This window comes from Chrysochloris asiatica, unplaced genomic scaffold (genome assembly GCF_000296735.1).
Source record: "Chrysochloris asiatica unplaced genomic scaffold, ChrAsi1.0 scaffold00008, whole genome shotgun sequence".
Lineage (NCBI taxonomy): Eukaryota > Metazoa > Chordata > Mammalia > Afrosoricida > Chrysochloridae > Chrysochloris > Chrysochloris asiatica.
In genome coordinates, this window is record NW_006408526.1 from 9,943,916 (window position 1) to 9,966,162 (window position 22,247).

Genomic DNA, 22,247 nt, shown 5'->3' on the forward strand with positions numbered 1-22,247 from the left:
CAGGATCGAACATTGTTTCGTTCTGCTGTGCATGGAGTCGCTATGAGTCGGTTCCGACTCGATGGCACCTGACAACAACAACAACAATTATTTGAAAGTCGACAGTTCAAACCTACCAGCCACTCTGGGAGAAAGGTGAAACTGTGCTCCTGTCAATCTTTTGACAGCCTTGGAAACTATATGGAGCAGCTCTGCTAGACCTACAGGGTTGCTGTGATTTGCAGTCACCTTGATATCCGTGGGTTTAGTGCAAGAAAAGGCTATTCACAGATTGAAATTGTGCATGTGCTACAAGTGAAGGTAATTGTGATGAACGTCTTGTTGCCAGTAGGAGCTGGTTCAATCAAAGTGAGGGCAAATTTACATGACATTAAAGGACAAATTGTTACTTAGTGAGTGGTCAACTCATACCAACCCCCATATAGGGTTTCTGAGGAGCAGAGTGGCTGGTGAGTTTGAGCCACTGACCTAGCTGTCCAGGTCCACTGCTTATTCTATGGCGCCACACCAGGACTCTGAGGAGGAGTAGGGAACTTTTTACAGTGAGAGTGGACTGCCTTGTTTTTCTTTGTCAGACAGATCTTGAAAGTTTTCTGCCTTTGGTAACTTGCAGTTTTCCCATCTTTGTCGCTTGTTTTAGTGTAAAATATTTGAGTTTTCCTTCTCTGACATGCTTTTCTGTCTTACACAGGTTCTGACTTTAACAAGCTTTACTGTAATACTACCTATATCAGTGGATTGTTAAATGTTTGTAAAACACTGGATGTTAAGTGTCATCCAGCAATTCAGACTCATAGCGACTCTGTATAGGGTTTCCAAGAAAGAGCAGGTGGGCTTGAACCACCAGCTCTGAGGTTAGCAGAGCAGTCCAGTGCTTATCCTACGGCACCACACCAGCACATTGTATAGAGCATGATTAATTTTGCAATTCATCATAAATATAAATATATGATAAATGCTACAAAAGAGATGAGAATTTCAAAGCTGAAATTGGTTAGAGTTTTAGAATTCAATTCCTTTAAAAGGTCATTGAGTATACTTTTCCAGCTCTTTACTTTCTAAGCAAACTACTTTGTGATAGATGTACTTTGAACCACTCATCAGGGTGTGTTTCGTAAACTTTAGTGTCCTGGATGACTTCTTTAGTATCAAATGTGGGACAGGTGAGAGGGAGAGGTTTGATCATCTAACTTACACGTTGTAGTTAATCAAGACTTTCTTGTTTGATTAAACATTGCAAATGATTTTAGTTAGTCATTACTAATGCAACAGGGTCCTTAGGCAAGAGCAGGAAACTCATGTTGAGTCACCTTCACTATTATAACATAGAGTATTTTATTTGTTTTCATAATAATGCAGGAAGTCACTATTTGCTGAAGTAGATAATTTCCCAATCAGCCACTAGTAGTAAATCCTACATAACAATTTGTTTTATCCAGGAGAAGTAATCCTAATTTATACAAGTTAGCCTGTACTTGGCTCTTTTGCTATCCAAATTAAAATTTCTTGCCCTTTTATTATTAGAGTTCTAGCCACTTTCTACCTTCCTAATACAGGACCCATTTGTGTTTTTTTTTTTTAATTTTTCTTCCCCAAAAGACTTTGGGCAGACTTGATATTTCTAGCTCAGCCTTGAAAGGGCTCCTACATCTTTTCCATATCTAAAGTTTAGCTTCAAAGGGTTCATTTTACAATTAATCAGGATGAAAGTGTTTGTTGTCATTGTGACTCCTCTAGAGGTTGTCCATAAGTTTGGGAGATTTCTGTTACTAACTGGTTGAAATGCTGAGAGGTTTTCTGGTAGTATCTTGATCATAAAAGCAAAATGAATCTTACTCCTTACTCATTCTGAACTGTTCACATTGGTCTCTTCACTGTTCCTTTCACTAGAATCAGCTTTTGACCTAGATTGAGTTCTTAATTGTGTTCAGTTCTCAGTTTAAAAGTCGCCTCAGTGAGCCCCTTCCTGGTTCCCATTTCTGACAGATCTTTTCTCATCTTCCTTTCTACATTTATGCTGCATTGTCCCCACTCCACCCCATCATACTAATTGTTAGCTTACATTTTATGTGCATGTAAGTAAAGCATACGTTCCATGACACCAGAATTTTAATTTGTAATATCCTGGTGTTGCATTGTGGGATAAAGCACTGGATCACAAGGTCTGTTTGAACCTCAGCAGGTTCAGGCTCACCAGCTGCTCCTTGGAAACCCTACACAGGGTCACTGTGAGTCAGACTTCACAACAACATATAGCTAAGGGCTGGACATAGTAGGAGCTCAGTAAGTACTTGTTGAATAAAAGAATTTGCTGTGTCCTGTGCCTTCAAGTATTAAATTAATCAAAATTGCAAATAATAGAAACCCCAAACTTCTTACATAGAAAGAATGAAGCAATATTTATTTAGTTTCACAAACACAAAAGATTTTCATTGAATTTTAGTTTGATTGCACTCAGCCAACATTTACTCATCTTTGTGAGTAGTAGACACTGTACTAGACACTAGGTTAGAAACCTACATAACATACACTCCTTGTGTTCATAAATTTTAGTGTAGCCAGGAAGAAAATATGTAACCAAATGTTGTTAAGTGCCATCAGCAACTGGTGAGTTTGAACTGCTAGCCTTGTGGTTCAAACTGACCTTGCGGTCAAGTATTTTATCCTACATCACCACACCAAGACTGTGTATGCTAAACACTATATAATAATGAAGAAAACGTTAATTTTCTTTTGAGAAATCCTCTTCATTTTTGTTGAGAAAGTAAAGAATTCTCAACCAAAAATGATCTGGAGTTGCCAGTAGTAGTGCCATTGTTGTTGTTAAGTACCCTCGAGTCAGTTCCGACCCTGTAAAGGGTTTCTGAGGAGCCACTGGTGGGTTTGAACTGCTGACCTTATGGTTTAAACCAGCCTGTAATCCAGTGCTTTATCCTACAGCACCACATCTAAAAGGAGTCCTGGTGGCACATTGGTTAATGCGCATGACCTCTAGTCAAAATGTTGGTGGTTCCAAGCCCCCAGCCATGCATAGGAGAAAGATGTGGCAGTTGGCTTCCATAAAGAGTTATAGCCTGGAAAGTCCTATGGGAGCAGTTCTCCTGTATACTGTAGGGTCACTGTGAGTTTGAATCATTTAGATGGCAGTGGGTTTGGGGTTTGGGTGATTACATTTGGTCATTCTCAGATTTGTAGGGCTTGATAGATTATATTATCTCTGAATTGTTCCTGGTGCCTAACAGTGAATAGTTTATGAGTTGGATAGCTTCAATAAGCAGTTCTATACTAGCTACAGAATTCTAAGTGGTTATCTCAAGTCCGTGGTTCTCAGTGTGTGTGCATTGGATGAGTAGCATCTGGGAATGTTCAGGCCTTACCCTTGACTGACTGACAGAAACTCTGGGGAATGGGATGGGGCTCAGCAGTGTTGTGTTTGAAAGCCGCCCTCCCAGTGATTCTAGTGCATACTAAAGTTTGAGAGCACTCTTAGATCCTTTTATGTAAGATCATTTTATGTAAACAATGTATTGTCACTTAGATTTGCTTTGTTTTGTATGCTACATATTAAAGAAGTTTAACATTTATGGCACACTTAAATGAGAATATAAATTGAACTCAAAGACATTCTAATTTTATTTTGATCTATTTGAGCTTGTAGATGTTTGTCCTTTGTACATACTTGTCTTAAGTTCCTGCATCTAGAGATTTGTTTCTAATTATTTACATTAGACAGGAATAGTATTGGTGCAAAGTTTCCTGCATTTAATTTTTAAATTAAATTCCTTTTTTTTAAGTCGATTCTTAGTGATTAAAATTTAAGTCGCTGTTCCACTGTTCAGAACATTATCTTACAGAAACACCTGTTAGAATTTTGGAGAATGATGTATATTTTGACCTAAAGGAGCTCTGGTAGCGTAGTGGTTACGAATCGGGCTGTGAACCGCAAGGTCAGCAGTTTGAAACTACCAGCTGTTCCGCGGGAGAAAGATGAGGCTTTCTGCTCCCATAAAGATTTCCAGCCTCGGAAACCCTGTAGAGGGTCGCTATGAGTTGGAACCACTCCACGGCACATGACAACAACAACAACAACATACTATATACTGCCTCCTATAGTAGTATTGTGATGCTGTGGGTTAATGCACTGGACTGCAAAGTTGGCAGTTCAAGCTCAACAGCCACTCCTTGGAAACCCTATACAGGGTCGTTATGGGTCAGAAACAACTCGATGGCACTTAACAACAACAATAGGATAAAGCACAAAATATCTCTGGGTTAAAATAAAAGCCGAAGCTCTGAAGTCAACTTCTGTTTTGAGTTTCCTGGCTTGAAATTTATTGTGTACATTGGATAAACTGTCTCTGAAACCTCTCTGAGCACCATTGTCCTCAACATGTGTAACTGGGACTGGCACATTAGCCAGAACATAGAGCCCTGTAAGGACTTAAATATGATGGTGCCATCATTGTGTAATGGTGGTGATAGAGCCAATAGGGGCTAGAGGTAGTGTTTCTACCAATGTCTCAGGGGATATGATGTGCACATTTATAACAGCAAAAGCAATTGGAAATAACTCTGATATTCAGCATTGGAGAAAAGGATACAATAATTCTAGTGTATCAGTACAATAAGCTTCATGCAGCCATTAAAAAGAATAAAGTAGAACAAAGTGTTGTGTCAGGAAAAGATACCCATAATATATGACGTGAATAAAAGTACAGCTTAAGCATGAGCTCGTTGAGTATGCGTGTATATTAAATGTACCTGCAAACAATTCCAGAAGTGTGTCACAAAAACGGAAATCATTTATTCCCACCTCATCTATCCAGGGGGGTGGACTATAACAAACTTTCTTTTTTGTGTTATAGATTTCAATAATTTAAAAAAGTTAATTAATGCGTACAAACTAATAACAAAGAATAAGAGGCAATAGGCACTAGATTAGTAATTTCCATCATTGGCATATTCTGTTTAACATTTGGACATAATATAGAAACAATGTAATTTTTAACTAATTTATAGAAAATTGAAAGTATTAATTAAAAGGTAGGGCATTCATTATCTCATTAACTATTTATTGAGCACCTAGTCAGGTTTTCATCTACAAGTTTGAAAAGGTGAGTGCCCTGGTCATTAACCACCTATGAAAAGATGTAAACAAAGTAATTACAATTCTTTCTATTAAGTGCTTCTGCAAATAAGGAGGAAACTAATAATTCTGTCTACCATAATTAGAACAGGCTGAATGGAAAAGCTGACATCTGGTCTCTTGCAGAATGAATAAGAGTTTTTAAGAGAGAAAAGGATGTTTGTGATAATAGGAGCAGTACCTATTACCTAAAAGATGGCATTATTTCCTGAAAAGTTTGAGGTTGGCTTTAACTACTGACACAAAAAGAAGGAGTTTATCCCATTTTTTGCGTAGGAAGAATACTCAGTCTCTTGTCTTGGATACAGAAGATGACAGGAAAGAGGTGTACTTGTGAAGCAGAGTGGCATATGACTCAGACTGCCTGGGTTTGAGTCATCATCTCTAACACTTAACTAGCTTTAAGATCTTGTACCACACTTAAACCACTTTGTGCCTCAGTTTCTTCATAGGTTATTGTAAGGATTCAGTGAATTAATGTACATAGTATAGTCAAACATAGTGATTGACACATTGCAACTACACAGTTCATCTTAGTCCACAGGTTTTAGGCATATCTTCAGACTTTCAATGTATAAGTTGCCTTTCCTGACTCCTGGTGGGGATGGAAAGGAGGAAGGGGACAAAGGAATCAGGAGCAGTTAAACGTGAATTTGGTAATTAATTAATTCTAGGCGCCACTTTCCATTGCTGTTAACCTCCCCAAAGCAATTAATTGTCTTGCTTCCCTAACCAAAACCACACCCATTGCCTGCAAGACAGTTCTGACTCATAAGACACTATAGGACACAGTAGAACTGTCCCACAGGGTTTCCAAGGCTGTAAATTTTTAAGTGGAATCCTGGTGTGGCGATGTAGCATAAGCACTGAAATGAAAGGTCGGTTTGAACCAGATGGCCAGTGGTTCAGACTCACCAGTCTCTCCTTGCTATGGTTCAGAATCGACTCAGTAGCGTTTACCAGCAACAACAACAAATTTGTAAGGAGGCTGCCTGCCACATCTTTCTTCTAATGACTTTAGTTTTATCTCCCAGTTTTTCCTTAATCTGAGCTTTTCAGGGTACCCTGCTTTCTTTCTTCCTGAAAAAAATCTATCTTCCAATAGCTTTAACTCTTAATCTCTTAAACTTCCCAAATCTTTGACATTCTTCAATTTACAGCCACCATCCCCACCTCTTAGTAATTTCTTGAGTGCTTAAAAATAAGGGTGTTTTTTTTTTTAATTGTAGGTTTTTCTATTACAATTTTCTTGTTGTGAGCCAGTTACATAAAAGGAAATAAATGGAACTTGGCAGGCTTAACTAACGTGTGCATTAGATTAAATAGAATGTTTATTTAGATGGCTTGAAAACACATGCATATATCCCTCATTAAAGAGCAGCGGAGTCCCGAGGAAAATACTGTTACCATATCCATTTGGTTGAAAGCGGTTCTTGAACCACAGTACCACCATGCCTTGCATTAACAATAATGATAATTATTTTAGGTCATGACTTTCACAAGAAAATTTTTGAAGAGCAGACTCTTTTTTTCATGTTTGGCTTCGGGGATGTTGGTTGTATTACATGGTGGTTTCTTTTTAGTGGAAAAGAATTGGGCATATAGGTTTACCTTTCTTTGAACACATGCTTAAATCTGTTTGAATGAATTGTTTTATGTCAAGATGTCTTTTCTTTTAAATTAGTAGCCCTTCCAATTTTTTTTTTTAGCTGCACCAAATGAAAACCAACCATGATTGTTTTTCTGTATTATAGGTCCTCTTCCTGATGGATGGGAACAAGCCATGACTCAGGATGGAGAAATTTACTATATAAACCATAAGAACAAGACCACCTCTTGGCTAGACCCAAGGCTTGACCCTCGTTTTGGTAAAGGTTCACCTCAAAACCTTTTAAAATATTTTTGATTACCTTTTTTTTGGTTATGTGCATTGGGAAAGGTACATTTTAAATAAAACAGCATTGTTTTTATACTATTGAAAGTAACTCCCCACCCAACATTTTCTAGTAATATCTTTATACTCTTCACTTTAAATTTGAGAAATTCAGGTCTAGGTTTTTTGGAGTTTTTTTTTTTGCCTGGGCTCTTTGGGATGGGGGTGGAAGAATGGATGTTAGGGTAGTTTAACAAACCAGAATCAATGCTCCTTTCACATTTTCGGAGATACAGTGGTCTTGCTTAAGTGACCTTTCTAGCTGCAATAATAATCACACTGTCACACTACATTTACAACCTGGAATACCAGCTTTGTTAGTGACCTGGGGTCTGCTTATGCTTAACTTCTGAGAGTGATGAATACCATCTCCTCTCTGAGTATTTTAGTGTTTCCCATCCTAATGGTCCAATGAAAACACTGTTTCTCTCTCTTCTCTTCTGGCTTTTTATGTTTCTTTCATTTTCTAAAAAAGTGTATGTCATTTTCTCTGTTTTTCATTAAGTAAAACAAAAAGTAAGCCATCTTCCTCCCCAGATCACATGGATAAATCACCCTTTGCACACAAAAACACACACACAACCTTTTGTCCCAGATGTGTACATTTTGATAAAGATACACAAATTCTTCATTGCCTTTTTTTTTTTTTTAACTGTTTTCAGTTTTTGTAGTTGGGTTTCTGAGGTATTTTTTCAAAGCCATGGAAAAATGAATCTAAAAAGGAGCAGATCATTGTGGTTTTGAAGCTTTCGTCTTAGGCTGGAGGCAGCTAAATGAAAACAGTGTGCAGATCACTGAGTAGGTCAGACTGAGGGGACGCAGAGCCTTTGAAGCTTAACAGGGGTTGACCTAACAACTGTGGGGCCCTTTACGGGAAAGAGGAATTAACTCTATGGATGCCATCAAAACACAACCCTGGAAAGGGAGGTGGGGACAAGGGAAGGAAAAAGAAAAATCCTACTAGTTGGACAAAATAACTTCCCTGTCAGGACCATTATGAACAATTCTCTATGTCTTTATATATACTTGAAAAACAAAAAATCCAAAACTTAGCTTTCCCCCAAACTGACTGACTGGTCAGCTTTATGGATTGAGCCCACTATTCAAATAACGAAAAGGTGGAGTCCAGGGCAAAAAGTGTCATTTTGACAGATATCCGGTTTAGCTTAAAGACTAGCTTTTCAGACCTGTTTGGGTGTTGAAAATTATGTGGCATGTTAATAATTTGCAACTTCAGATCTTAAGTAATACTTGAATAAGGTCTTGTGGTTGAATCTGGAAACCTTAGGTAGATAATTTAATAAATAATTGGCATTTGTAGATACCTGCCATGTTTCCTTAAAATTATTTGTAATGAAATGATTTCAGTATTAGAAAGATGATTAACTCTTAGCTAACACAGAGATCAGAAAATAGAAATATCCTCTTTTTAAAAAACTAAATATTTTCAGTTAGAACAATGAAATAATGAAACAACATTCTGTGAGCTTAAGTAGATGCATTGATTGTACAGATTTGGATTTTTTTTTTTTTTAAGAAGGGGGAAATACTAAAAAATAGAAACTGTTTATCTCCAACATATATGAACATACAACTATACAATTAGATATGCCACCCAAAAAAAGTCTCATAATGTGTTTTTTTTTATTTTTATTTAACTGCCTTTAGTTTTCCCTTTTTGGGCCCACTGTGTATGTATATTCCAGACAGGCTTGACAACATGCCAAAGCTTTTTATTTTGTGGCTGACTTTTAATCTGTTCCAGACCTTTTCAGTCAGAGAGCTCAAGTGTAACTGAAGGGGGAGGGGGGCGCAGGAAAGGAAAAAAAAAAAGTGGGTTTCTCTGATGTAGAGTGACAGCAAATAAAGACAAGCTGTTAGTTGCTGAATTTGAAGGGGTCTTCCTTGAAATCTGAAGTTCTGTGTAGTAGATTACATTTTATCTCTGCCAAAGAAATATAAACTATTCCCTTCTTTTTTGACCCTTTGAGTCATGCAAACATAAACAAATAGCAGATTATTGCTTTCATGGTGTAGAGTTTGCTTTTCTGTATTTCCTAAATCTGTATTAAGGTATCATTTGCTAGCTTGAGTCAAACTGGCCGTTTTGAATTTTGAAATGGATGATTCACTTGCTTAATTTTATTGGTCACCTCCTTCCAACGTCTCTGGTAGTGTAGTGGTTACGAATTGGGCTGCTACTCTCACAATCAGCAGTTCGAAACCACCGGCTGTTCCACAGGAGAAAGATGAGGCTTTCTGTTCCTGTAAAGATTTACAGCCTCAGAAACTCTGTACAGGGCTGCTATGAATCAGAACTGATGCCATGGCACATAACAACAACAACAACAACAACATTCTTCATCAAAAGGGTATTGGTATAGTGGGCTGCAGGTTAGGGTGCTAACCACAAGGTCAGCAGTTCAAATCCACTAGCTTCTCTACAGGAGAGAGAGATGCGGCTTTCTGCTCCCATAAAGATGTACAGCCTCTGGAATGCTATACAGGGTCACTGTGTGTCGGAATCGTCTTGACAGTAGACAGTTTACTTTAGAGTATTCAAAGAATTTATCAGTATATCCATCATGAAGTTAATAAATTATCCACATAATTTTAGGAAATTAAATAGTGACATGTTGTGGATTGGTTCTTTAATTTCCTGTCTCTTTAACACTTAAAATGTTGTTGTTGTTAGGTGCCATCAAATCAGCACTGACTCACAGCGACCCTATGCACATGAGAATGAAACACCTGCCCAGTCCCGCGCTAACCTCACAATCATTGATAAGCCTGAGCCCATCGCTGCTGCCACTGTGCTAATCCATCTCGGTGGTCTTCCTCTTTTATCTCCGATCCTCCACTTTACCAAACATGATATCCTTCTCCAGGGACTGGTCCCTCCTAATAAAATGTCTGAAGTATGAGAGCCATCCTGGTTTCCAAGGAGCATTCTGTCTGTACTTCTTTCAACACAAATTGGTTTGTTCTTTTGGCAATCCATGGTACTTTTAATATTCTCCTCCAACATCATAATTCAAACTACGGTAACATTGATGTGGTGCTTCCGGTTAATATGCTGTGTCTGCAAGGTCAGTTTGAACAGCAAGGCCAGAATTGACTCGACAGCACTTAACAAAAACAGTAATCACTGGCATTCATATTGTCTTAGAGATTTTACTCGTAATTTGTAACAAATCATGAAATTACATCTAATTGAGTTTAAACTCTGAGTTTACTGATACTTCTTGAGCTTTGAAAAATATAGGTTTGTTTTTTTTAGAGTTATATTAGAAATGTATTAACCCTGTTTTAAAGAACAAGGTTCCTCGAGTATTATTAGTCACATAAGAGGCCTTCTTTTTGCCCCTGGAGATTTTGTACAGGTAAACATGTAGATCCTGAAGTTTCTTTCTTTGTACAGTGTAGAATTTTTATTTTATATGATAAAGTCATGAGTATTTTCGAGTCAAAGCCTTAATAAAGACACAGTAAAACTGTAATTTCTATTATTTAAAATGAAAGAATAAAGACCAAGGAGCCCTGGTGTGGCGCTATGGGTTTATGTGCCAGACTGCAAAGCCATTTGAACTGCTAGGTCGGCGGTTCAAGCTCAACAGCTGCTCCTTGGAAACCCAATACAGGGTCTCCATGGGTTAGAACCAACTCAATGGCACTTAACAATAACAACAAATACCTAAAAATTGTTCTCAGAGTTAATGAACTAATATTGTATGTAATCTTGTCCCTGTTATTTACATGAAAGACCTTTTAAAAAAATAAAACGCAACAGCTTTTTATTGTGACTTGAGTGGTTAAGGGTTACAGAGCAGATCATCAGTTTTACATTCAGCGAATTCTATTCTTTGCTTCATATATTAAGACTATTAAATGGTGTTAGCATTCTGTTCATCTGAAAATTAAGTTCTTATAACACCACTTGGATAAAATGAACAATAACAACAAACATTTGGTTTAAAGGAAAAATACTGAATCCATAGATATTTGAGGTAGGGAGGGTGAGAGGGCTTGTATCTTTGAAATTTTAAAGGAAGTCATGAAAATCTAATGTGGTCAAAACAGTATTCTGTAATTACAAGGCACTAAGGAGCTCTGGTGCTGCGCACCTTAAGGTCAGCAGTTTGAAAAAAGATGGGGCTTTCTGCTCCCGTAAAGAATTACAGCCTCTGAAACCCTGTATCGGGTCGCTGTGAGTCGGACCCGACTCCATGGTACTAAGGAGCTCTGGTAAGCATAGTGGTTACGAATTGGGCTGCTAACCTCAAGGTTGGCAGTTCAAAACTAACAGCTGTTCTGTGGGAGAAAGAGTTACAACCTCAGAAACCCTGTCGCTATGGGTTGGAACCGACTTGATGGCACTTAACAACAAGTAGTTAATGGACTTCTGGTGTGGCGCTGTAGGATCAGCAGTGGATTGTAAACTACAAGGTCAGCAGTTCAAACCTGCATCGGGTCGCTATGAGTTGATACTGACTTGATGGTATTTAACAAGAAGAAATAGTTAACATAGTCCTCTACCAAATATGCCTGACAGTTTAAGAGCACTAGAGAAGAATTGTAAGAGAGGAAGGAAATTAAATAGTATAAAAAAATTTGTTTCAATAAAATTCACATGATTAGATATTGATAGTCTCTCTACCGGAGGCTCTACTAATTGAGGTAAAGGTTTAACTTTTACAGCACTTAGTGTTTTTCTTTGGTGTTAATAGGAGAGATTCTTAGATATATAGTTACGGAACGTGTTTTTTAGCAAAAGAAAAATACCATTTATAATGTTTTTAAGTGCCATTAAGTCTGTTCCAACTCATAGTAACTCTATATAGAATTTCCAAGGAGCGGCTGGCTGCTGGGTTTGCTGGTGCGTTTTAACCACCAACCTTGTAATCAGAAATCCAGTGCTTATTCTACAGCGTCATACCAGAACACATTTTTAGGGCTTAAAGGAGATAGGTTAATGAAGGTCTCAGCATTAGAAAATTAAAAATTATTAATGTAAGATATTTAACTTTGTTAGGGTCACTATGAGTTGGAATCAACTTGACAGCACTTCACAACAACAAAGAAAATTTTTATTTGGGGAGTATACTTTTTAAAGAAATTATATATATGTATATTTTGCTTATTCTTAAATTTTTTGTTTATTTTTAAAAATCATCTACATACAAGCAAGTTTTGTGAAACTTAGAAAAAGAGGACTCAAAATCATCATCTAGGTTTTAATTACTTTTGACATTTCCATGCACAGAATTATTGTTGTTAAGTGCCACCAGGTCAGTTCCAACCCATAGCAACCCTGTATAGGGTTTCCGAGGAGCAACCAGAAAGTTTGAACTACCAACCTCACAGTTCAAACTGATCTTGCAGTCAAGCATATTTACCCACAGCGCCACACCATGCACCACAGGGCTCCATGCACAGCATTGTTGTTGTTGTTATGTGTTGTGGAGTCAGTTCCGATTCATATAAACCCTGTACAGGGTTTCCGAGGCTGTAAATCTTAAGGGGAGCAAAACGCCTCATCTTTTTTCTACAGAACAGCTGGTAGTTTTGAACTGCTTACCTGAGGTTCACAGCCCAATTTGTAATCACTACGCTACCAGAGCTCCATGGAACTCCTGCTTAGAACATCAATAAATGGAACTTGTTTGTGTATTTTAGGTTTTAAAATAAAAAACAAACCCACTGATATTGAGTTGATTCTGACTCAAGGTGATTGATAGGACAGAGTAGAACATCCCTATAGGATTTTCAAAGCTGTAAATCTTTACTGAAGCAGATTGCCCCATCTTTCTTCCTTGTAGCAGCAGCTGTTGCATTCAAACTGCCACCAACCTAGGTTAGCAGCTGAGCACTTAACTGGGTTCCTCCTGGTAAGAAAAGCCCTTGTGAATTGGAAATCATCAGCAGGTAAACCCTATAAAATTTGACCTTGAAGAACACTTTATAATTCTTAGAATCAGCATTTCTTATTGGGGGAATATTAGTATCCTGGGCACTGCAGGACATTTGTGCCACACCCAGTTATTGTGACTCCCTGAACCACTGGCACGCACACATTTCCCTCCTCCCTGTATTATAACAACAACAACAAAATCCTGAGAGAGGTTGTGGTATCCAAACATTATGACCTTTTCAAGCTTATGCAGTTACTGGACAGGGGACAAAAAGAAGATGAAGATGGTGGTTAATCTATTTATATCCTATACCGTGGCTCATCTTAAGGAAATTACCCAAAGATAATGAGTTTCCAATTATAGATAACAACTTTAAAATCTCAGATTGAAACAGACTTTGAAGCTAGACCTTACTTTTGTCATGTACTTAGGAGACTCTCTTCTGCCCCCTGCTTTGACTCTTCTCTTGACTGGGGAGTGTACCACATTATAAAGTAGTACATTCTGATGAAGGTAAATTCAAGTGGCCAGAAAGTTTGTCTTCCCTTTTAGTGTTAATATGACTACCCCCCCCCCCATGTGTTCTTTTCTAACTATAGTTTCTCACGTTTCCAGTCTCCCCCCACCCCACCCCCTTTTTAAAAAACCAGTTCACTCCCCTCCTAGATACTTTTTGTGGTGTTTTAAATGTGCATTATCCAGCAGAAAGAATAGCATTGCTCTGACCTGGCATACAGAGCCCTCCAAAAATCCTAGTCTCTCTTGTTTAGTGTGTTACCTCTCTCTCCTGCTTACCTGGATACTCCATGCACAATATATAACTACTAATTCAATGTCACCCCCCCACACACACACACTGTTTCTTATGCTGTCCTCTATCCAGAACATCCTCTTAGTTGCTCTAGTTGAATGTTGCGACTCCCTTCTCAATTGTGCATTATAAATACATTTTCTGCAATCAGGTATTACCATTTTTTCACTCTAATAATACTTAGTTTATGATGCTTTTGTTTATTTTTCCTTGTACTACAGATTTGATGAATTGTTAGTTTCTTGAGTGTATTTTGGTCTACCATATTTTTTCACAAATAATACCCCATATAAATAATATGCCCACACATACATTGCACCACATAGCAGAGCACTTAAACAAAAATTGTGTGTGTGTGAGGCGATTTTATTGATGGAAAAACATCAAAGTTTGTCATTTGTGGAAAAATGTATATATAGTATTCATTTTTCAAATCAACATTAAGTTAACATTCCCTTTTCTACACTGATAGTGACATAATTTACTAAATTTAAACAAATTGTGGTATAGGAAAAGATCAGTTTATTTAGGAATTTTAGCAGCAATGGTCCAGAAAGATACTTTTCTTGATGTAATCTGACTCACCTGTAAAATGTGAATGGATTAGATTGAAGGTGCTAAGATTTCCAGTCCTTCAATCATTTGATACAAATATGCTAGATTATGAATTCTTCAATGACTGCTTTGAAACTTTGATTCTCAATAGCTTTACTGATTGGACTGCCTTGGTTTTCTAGATACTTTGAAACTATTTATTCCACTGTTTAAGTCTAGCTTTTGGGTGTCTGGTCACAGCTGGGAATTACTTTTGAAGAGGAGACAGAGGAATCTTTTCACCTTTAATCTAAAGATAAGCCTTATCACATGATGAGTATGTCCAGGCAAACAAACCTGATGGAGGATAGGAAGTGCTGGCTTGAATAGTTAGAGCTTTGTCCACTTGTAGGGACTAAACACATCAACATACAAGGGTTTAAACAGCTTTATTGTCTTAAAGGTGGTGCATTTTTTGGTACACTTTTTTTCCCCCAAAGTTTAGAATTTTCCTAAAGTTGCCATGAAAGAAAGCTGAGTAGACGCATAGTTCTAGATTGTTTGTTAGAGATGTTTTTTTGTTGTTGTTTTATTTTACTTAGAAAAATAATCATTTACTGAAATGAAGATCTATTTTAATGCATAAGATCTAGAGTAAATGTCAGAATTGGTTCAATATTAGATTTTAACAATTTTCTTCACTTTCAAATCTATATTAAATTCAATATGATTGTGTGTTTATAAGATTTTAGCACTCTTTCTACTACTCACCAAAGATGAGTTGTTGTTAAGTGTCGGCCTCCTCAGTTCTGACTCCTAGCGACCCTGTATAGGGTTTTGAGGAATCGATGTATATTAATTAAGTTATATTAATATGTGAATTCCTACTTGAGGAATGGTTCAAATAAATTATATAAAGAAGAAATAGTCTTGGCTTTGTTTACATAATAGGTTAGTCATGCAGAATGTTTTAAATCTTAGCTTAAGATCACCAGTCATTGAATAAAGTTCAGTATTTAGTTTGTTTTATTTTTTCTTTTAATTTTAATTTTTTTTTTATTTAAGTGTTTCATATTGTATATTCATTAACTCTGCATTAACAGCAAGTATCTTTGAAGCATACTGGGACACAACTATTTGGTAGTATTCCCCCCCCCCCCCCCCTTTTTTTTTTTTTTAAAAAAAAAAACTAATGCTGTGTTTTTAGTGAAGGTTTACAGAACGATTTAGGTTCCCATGCCACAATTTCAGCAGAAATTGTTCAGTGACATTGGTTGCATGCTTCACAGTATGTGAGTACTGTCATAAGTTCCCGTCTGGTTGGTTCATTTTCATTCATCTAATTTCTTTTTCGTTCCCATCTTTGTGTGAAAGTAATAGTTGACCATGTGTTCTTTCATAGGTGATTTTTTAAAAAAGGAGTCGCAGTACTTAACAATTGATGTTCATTATTTTGTGAGTGGTGTTGCCACTAGTATTTTATGCCAACCAAAAGCTTCAGATGTAAGAAACAGAAAAAGAGATTATAGATTTACCAAGGGAAATGTTGAATTAGATTAGAGTAATTTGTTCATGTGTTTAATTTTGTTTTATACTCATTTTGTTCTGTCACTGTGGCTTCTGGGGGAGTTTTCAACTGAGAGATTGTCCTGTGCGTTACTAACAACCTCTTATTAACTAAGGCTAGAACCTATTTCAACAATTATTTCTTCATTCCATAAATGATTGTGTACCTGTTATGTGCCAGGCACTGTGCTAGACATTGAAGTAGGGTGTGGCAAAGTACTAAACAAGTAAGTAAATAATTAAAATTGTGTAAAGGACATGTAGGACTCCTGGTGTGGCACTGGGCTGCCAGCTATAGGTCAGCAGTTCAAACCCATCGGTTGCTCTTTAGAAACTCTCTGCAGGGTCATTCTGAGTTGGAACTGACACAGTGGTACTTACCACCACCATCATGAAGAATAAAAACAAGGTTAATATAAAAGGCAGTGAAGTGGAAGGGGAGACCTACTTGAGCTTGAATGAAAGGCCAGGAAAGGCTTTTGTGCAGCAGAAAATTTAAAGGATGCAAAGAAACCACTAAGACTCGAAACTGTATTTTTAAAAAGTCCATTTTTGTGCATATCTGTTAAAACTAAGGTACATATCTCTTATAAATTATAAATCCCCCAGTGAAAGAGCTTTCATTGTAATAAAACAGTTACTCTTAATGGGGATTGTTTATTCTGTGAGTAGATGGGGATTGTTTATTCCGTGACTAAATGTTAGTGGCAGATAACATTTTAGAATGAAATTTGTTTTGTCTTTCAAACAAATACTCTTAGTATCTGTACTTTCTTTCCTAACTAGATATTTACGCATTATTTTCCTAGTGGAGGTTGTCCTTTGAGTACAGAGAGACCCAAACGCTAGTTAGAACATTTTCTCCTTTCTCTTCCTCACCTCATTTAGTTTGCCCTGCCCCAAACTGTCTTAATGAGGTGATGAGGAGAAAATGTTCTGGTGGATTTTTTTTTGTTTCCTCCAAGTTCCATTCACAATTGTATTGTCTGAAAAATGTTTTGTTGTTAGGTGCCCTTGAATGAGTTCTGACTCAGAGATTCTATGTACAATTTATCAAATTTGATCTTGCGTTGTCCACACAATCTTTGTCTATTTGAGTCCATTGTTGTAGCTTACACTTCATCTCCTTTAAGAGTCTTCTTCTTTCTCCATGTCTACTTAACCACCAGGCAAGAGGTTTTTCTCCAGGGACTGATCCCTCCTGATAATATGTCCAAAGTATGAGAGATGAAGTCTGACCATCCTAAGGAACATTCTGGCTGTATTTCTTCCCAAACTGATTTGTTGTTTATTCTGGATTTCTTTGATATATTTAATAATATTCTTTGCCATCACCATAATTCAAAGGCATCAATTGTTTTCTGACCTTCCCCAACCATTGTCCAGTTTTCACGTGCATATGAGGCCACTGAAAATACCATGGCTTGGGTCAGGCACACCTTGGTTCTCAAAGTAACATCTTTGCTCTTAAACACTTTAAAGAAGTCTTTTACAGCCAATTTGCCCAATACAGACCATTGTTTGATTTCTTGACTGCTCCTTACATGAGTGTTGTTTGTGGAGCTAGCTAAAATGAAATCTGTGACAACTTCAGTCTTTTGTTTGCTTATTATGGTGTTATTAGACCTCTTGTGATGAATTCTATTTTCTTTACATTGAATGATAATCCATACTGAAGGCTATATTCTTTGATTCTCATGAGCAAATGTTTCAAGTCCTATATGATTTCAGCAGATATGGTAGTATTAAGGACCCTTCCCCCAATCCCAATGCTGTATTCTTCAAATCATCCAGCTTCTTGAATAATTTGCTTAGCATACAGATTGAACAAGTATGAAGATGAAAGATTACAACCCTGACAGACACCTTTTGTGATTTTCAACCATTCACTGACTCCTTGTTCTGTTAGAATAACTGCCTCTTGGTTTATGTACAGGCTCTGCATAAGCCCTATTAAATGTTCTGGAGTTCCATTCTGAACAGTGTTTTCCATAGTTTATTATGATCCGCACAGTTGAATGACTTTGCATAGTGAATAAAATACAAGTAAATACTTTTCTGGTATCTTCTGTTTTCAGCCAAGATCCATCTGAGGTCAGAAATTATATCCCTTGTTCACTTCCTTTTGTGAATCAGGTTTGATAACTCCCTGATGGTGTGCTGCTGCAATTTTTTTTAATTATCTCCAGCAAAACATTATTTGCATGTGATAGTAATGGTATCATTCTATAATTTCTACATTCTCATGGGTCACCATTGTTGGAGTGAGCACAAATACTGATTTCTGTAGTAGGATGGAAGTTGATTCTTCCAAAATTTTGACACAGGTTAGTGAGTACTTCCAGCACTGCATTAGTTAATTGAAACATTTTAATTGGTATTCAGTCAATTCCTGGAGTCCTTTTTTTCCCCACCAATGCCTCTGTGCAGCCGGACTTCTCCTTCAGTGCCATTAATTCTTGACCGTAAGCTATCTCTTAAAATTGTTGAATGTTGACCAATTATTTTTGATACAGTGACTGTGTCTATTAATTTCCATCTTAATTTGATGCTTTCTGCATTGTTCAGTATTTTGCTAATAGCATCCTTCAATATTTCAAGTTGAGGTTTGAATTTTTTCTTCAGTTTTTTCAGCTTGTGAATGCTGAGCAGGCTTCTTCCCTTTCGGTTTTCTAACTCTAGGTCTTTGCAATTTTATTATAACACTTTGTTTTCTTGAGCTGTCCATGTGGCCTTATGGACCTCACAATTCTAATCCTGTGTATATACCCAAGAGAATTAAAAAAAACAATTCAGTAAGGAGTGGCTGCTCATGGATATGAGGTTTCTGTTATGGGTAATGTAAATATTCTGAAGATAGAGGGTAGTAAAAAAGATCGTCAGTTCTGTAGATACACAATGGTGCACTCGTAGCTTAGTGACGTATGCACTGGACTGGTAAACACATAATTGGTAGTAAAACTCAAGAGCATAGCATAGTTAGGGTAAGATTTCCCATGAAATTCTTAGGGAACAGACTTTGCTAACCTAGATTGAGCAGGCATGTTGTATAATGGAAAAAAAATTCTTTGGCACAACTTTCCTGGCCTCTTCCTCACCAATACAATTTTTAGGTTTAAAAAAAAAATTAATGAGTATCTGTGATCATCCTGTGTCCTTCAAACCTTCAAAAAAATCTGTCAGTATTACCCCTTTGGCGTTCAAAAACACAGCTGCCATAACTTCTGAGCTGAGGTCTCTCTGTTAAATTTTCCTGACCCAGCAGATCCCCTCAGAAGCTAGTTTTGAGTGGACATTCTTTTTGAAGGTAACAGAAAAGACTAAGAAAAGTGTATTCCTGAATTTGTCTGCTGCCCTTTACTGATCACAAAGACATGTGTAAACACATTTTATTTGGAATAAATTGCTGCATGGGTTGTAGTTAAATGACAGGGAACCTATTTTACATATGTTCCTGTTAAGTGCTGTCAAGTCATTTCTGACCCACGGTGACCCAGTATAGCGTTTCCGAGAAGCAGCTGGTGAGCTTGAACTGCCGATGTTGAGATTCAAAGCAACTTTGCATTGACCCACAGCACCACACCAGGATATAGGTAATAAAAACACATCTTCAGCCATCAGGTTGGGACCCTGATCTTTTGCTGTGTCTGTATGAAATTTGGAGTGTGAATTGAGTGATAAGTAATTTTCACTGAAAAACCATCATTTTCTATTTAAGTATATGAATTACTAAAGAGCCCTGGTAGTGCTGTAGGTTAGGAATTGGAATTGACTGTTAACTGCAAGGTCGATGATGCATTCAGGAGAAAGATGAGGAAGTCTGTCTTCCCAGAAAGATTTAGTCTCAGACACCATTACACCCTATGTTAAGTCCCATTGAGTCTGTTCTATTCATACTGACCCTGTATAGGGTATTTGAGGAGTGACTGGTGGGTTTGAACTATCAAAATTGAGATTAGCAGTACAGTGCTTATCCTGCAGAGCCACACTAGGACTCCCAGACACCCTATGTGGTGGTGGTGGTGATGTTCTGACTCATAGAGACACCCCACCCCCAACCCCAATAGGGTTTCTAAGGCTGTGAATCTTTACAGGAGCAGAACATCTCATCTTTCTCCCACAGAACAGCTAATAGTTTGGAACCACTGACCTTGAGGTTAGCAGCCCGACTTGTAACCACTACACTATCAGAGCTCCTTGTTGTTGTTGTCAGGTGCCATCGAGTTGGAACCGACTCATAGCGACCCCATGCACAGCAGAACGAAACAGTGCTCGATCCTGGGCCAACCTCACCACCGCTGCCACCCGAGTCCCATCAATGATGCCACCTGGCCGATACATCTCGTTGGGGGACTTCCTCTTTTTCTCTGACCCTCCACCCGACCCAGCATGACATCCTTCTCCAATGATTGTTTCCTCCGGACTACATGTCCAAAGTAGGAGAGACGAAGCTTAGCCATCCTGGCCTCCAAGGAGCACTCTGGCTGCACTTCTTCCAAAACAGATCTATTGGTTCTTTTGGCAGTCCATGGCACCCTCAGTATTCTCCTCCAACACCACAACTCAAAGGCATCAATTCTTCTACGATCCTCCTTATTCACTGTCCAGCTTTCGCATCCATATGAGGCTATTGAAAACACAATGGCCTGGGTCAGGCGCACCCTAGTCCTCAAGCTGACATCTCTGCTCTTCAATACTTTAAAAAGTTCCTGTGCAGCAGATTTGCCCAGTGCAATACGTCGTCTGATCTCTTGACTGCTACTTCTGTGAGTGTTGATAGTTGATCCAAAAAGAATGAAGTCCTTGACAACTTCAATCTTTTCTCCATTGATAAGAATGTTGTTTATTGGTCCAGTGGTGAGGATTTTTGTTTTCTTGACATTGAGATGTAATCCATATCGAAGGCTGTGCTCTTTAATCTTCATAAGTAAATGTTTCAAGTCCTCTTCACTTTCAGCGATCAAGGTTGTATCATCTGCATATCACAGGTTGTTAATGAGTCTTCCTCCAATCCTGATGCCACGTTTTTCTTCATAGAACCCAGCTTCTCGTATTATTTGCTCAGCATACAGGTTGAATAAGTATGGTGAAAGAATACAACCCTGTCTCACACCTTAGACAACCTATATGTTTGTTGTTAAGTGCTGTCGATTCCGACCCATAGTGACCCTGTATAGGGTTTCCAAGGAGTAGCTGGTGAGCTTGAACCACTGACCTTGCAGTTCAAATGGCTTTGCAGTCTGGTGCATTAAACCACAGGACCACACCAGGACTCCAGATACTCTATACAGGGTTGCAATTCTTAAGAATCTACGTGATAGCAATTGGATTTTTTAATTATATGAGTTGCTATCCCATTATTACGGAGCCTTGGTGTGGCACTGCGGGCTAATGTGCTGGACTGCAAAGTCATTTTGAACTGAAAGGTTGGTGGATCAATCTCACTAGCTGCACCTTGGAAACCCTATGCAGGGTTGCTATTAGAACTGATTCTGTGGCATTTACCAACAACAGCAATTCCATTATTGGAGTCCTGGTGTGGTGTGTGGTGCTGCAGGATAATGCATTGTGCTGCAAGGTCTGCTTGAACCAAAACATCAGCAGTTCAAACCTACCAGCCACTCCTCAGAAACTATACACAAGGTTGAGAGGAATCAGAACTGATTCCATGGTACTTAACACCAACAACTATAACATGCCCATTAATAAGTTAGTGGATTACGTCCTCTAGGTTACTGTTAGAGTTCCTGTAAGAGCCAGTGACACTTGATTGCTAAGTGGAAAATTGAAGATTAGGACCCACCCAGCATGTCCCTGGGAGAAAAATAACTACTTTAGTCAAGATTACAGCTCAGAGAAGCATGTGGGCCAGTTCACCTTTGTCACATGGAGTTGATATGAATCAAATTTATGCCATATCATGGAGCACTATGACTTGGAACTGACTCAGTAGCACTTCATCTCTCATACTTCAAACATGTTATCAGGAGGGACCAGCCTCTAGAGAAGAACATCATGCTTGGTAAAGTGGAGGGTCAGCAAAATAAAGGGAGACCCCCCAGTGAGATGGATTGGCATCATAGCAGCAGCAGTGGGCTCAAGTGTAGTAACAATTTTAAGGATGGTGCAGGAATGGCCAGTGTTTTCTCTCTGTTGTATATAGGGTCAGGTCGCTATGGGTGAAAGGTACCCTAACAACAACAGCAGGTTATGTAGAAAACACTTAGAAGAGCTATCAGTGAGTTTGTATGTTTTGTTTTGTTGTTTTATAGTTGTTCACAGAGAATTATTGACCTGTGGCTTTAGACTTGTTCACATAACAATTGTACTTGTTATATATATATA

The 22,247-nt window shown here is 38.0% G+C and overlaps 1 protein-coding gene across 8 annotated transcripts in view; it reads left to right on the forward strand.

Annotated features, from left to right (window-relative positions):
* Nucleotides 1–22,247, forward strand: part of YAP1 (Yes-associated protein 1) — a 157,266-nt gene that overhangs the window by 90,356 nt on the left and 44,663 nt on the right. For 4 of the 8 annotated variants that reach the window (XM_006833762.1, XM_006833761.1, XM_006833764.1 and 1 more), the window contains exon 4: nt 6,901–7,014. The exons of the other annotated variants lie outside the window; for them this stretch is intronic. In XM_006833762.1, coding sequence (XP_006833825.1) covers nt 6,901–7,014 — 114 coding nt within the window. The remainder of the gene's footprint in view (nt 1–6,900; nt 7,015–22,247) is intronic. 8 annotated transcript variants of the gene reach the window in all.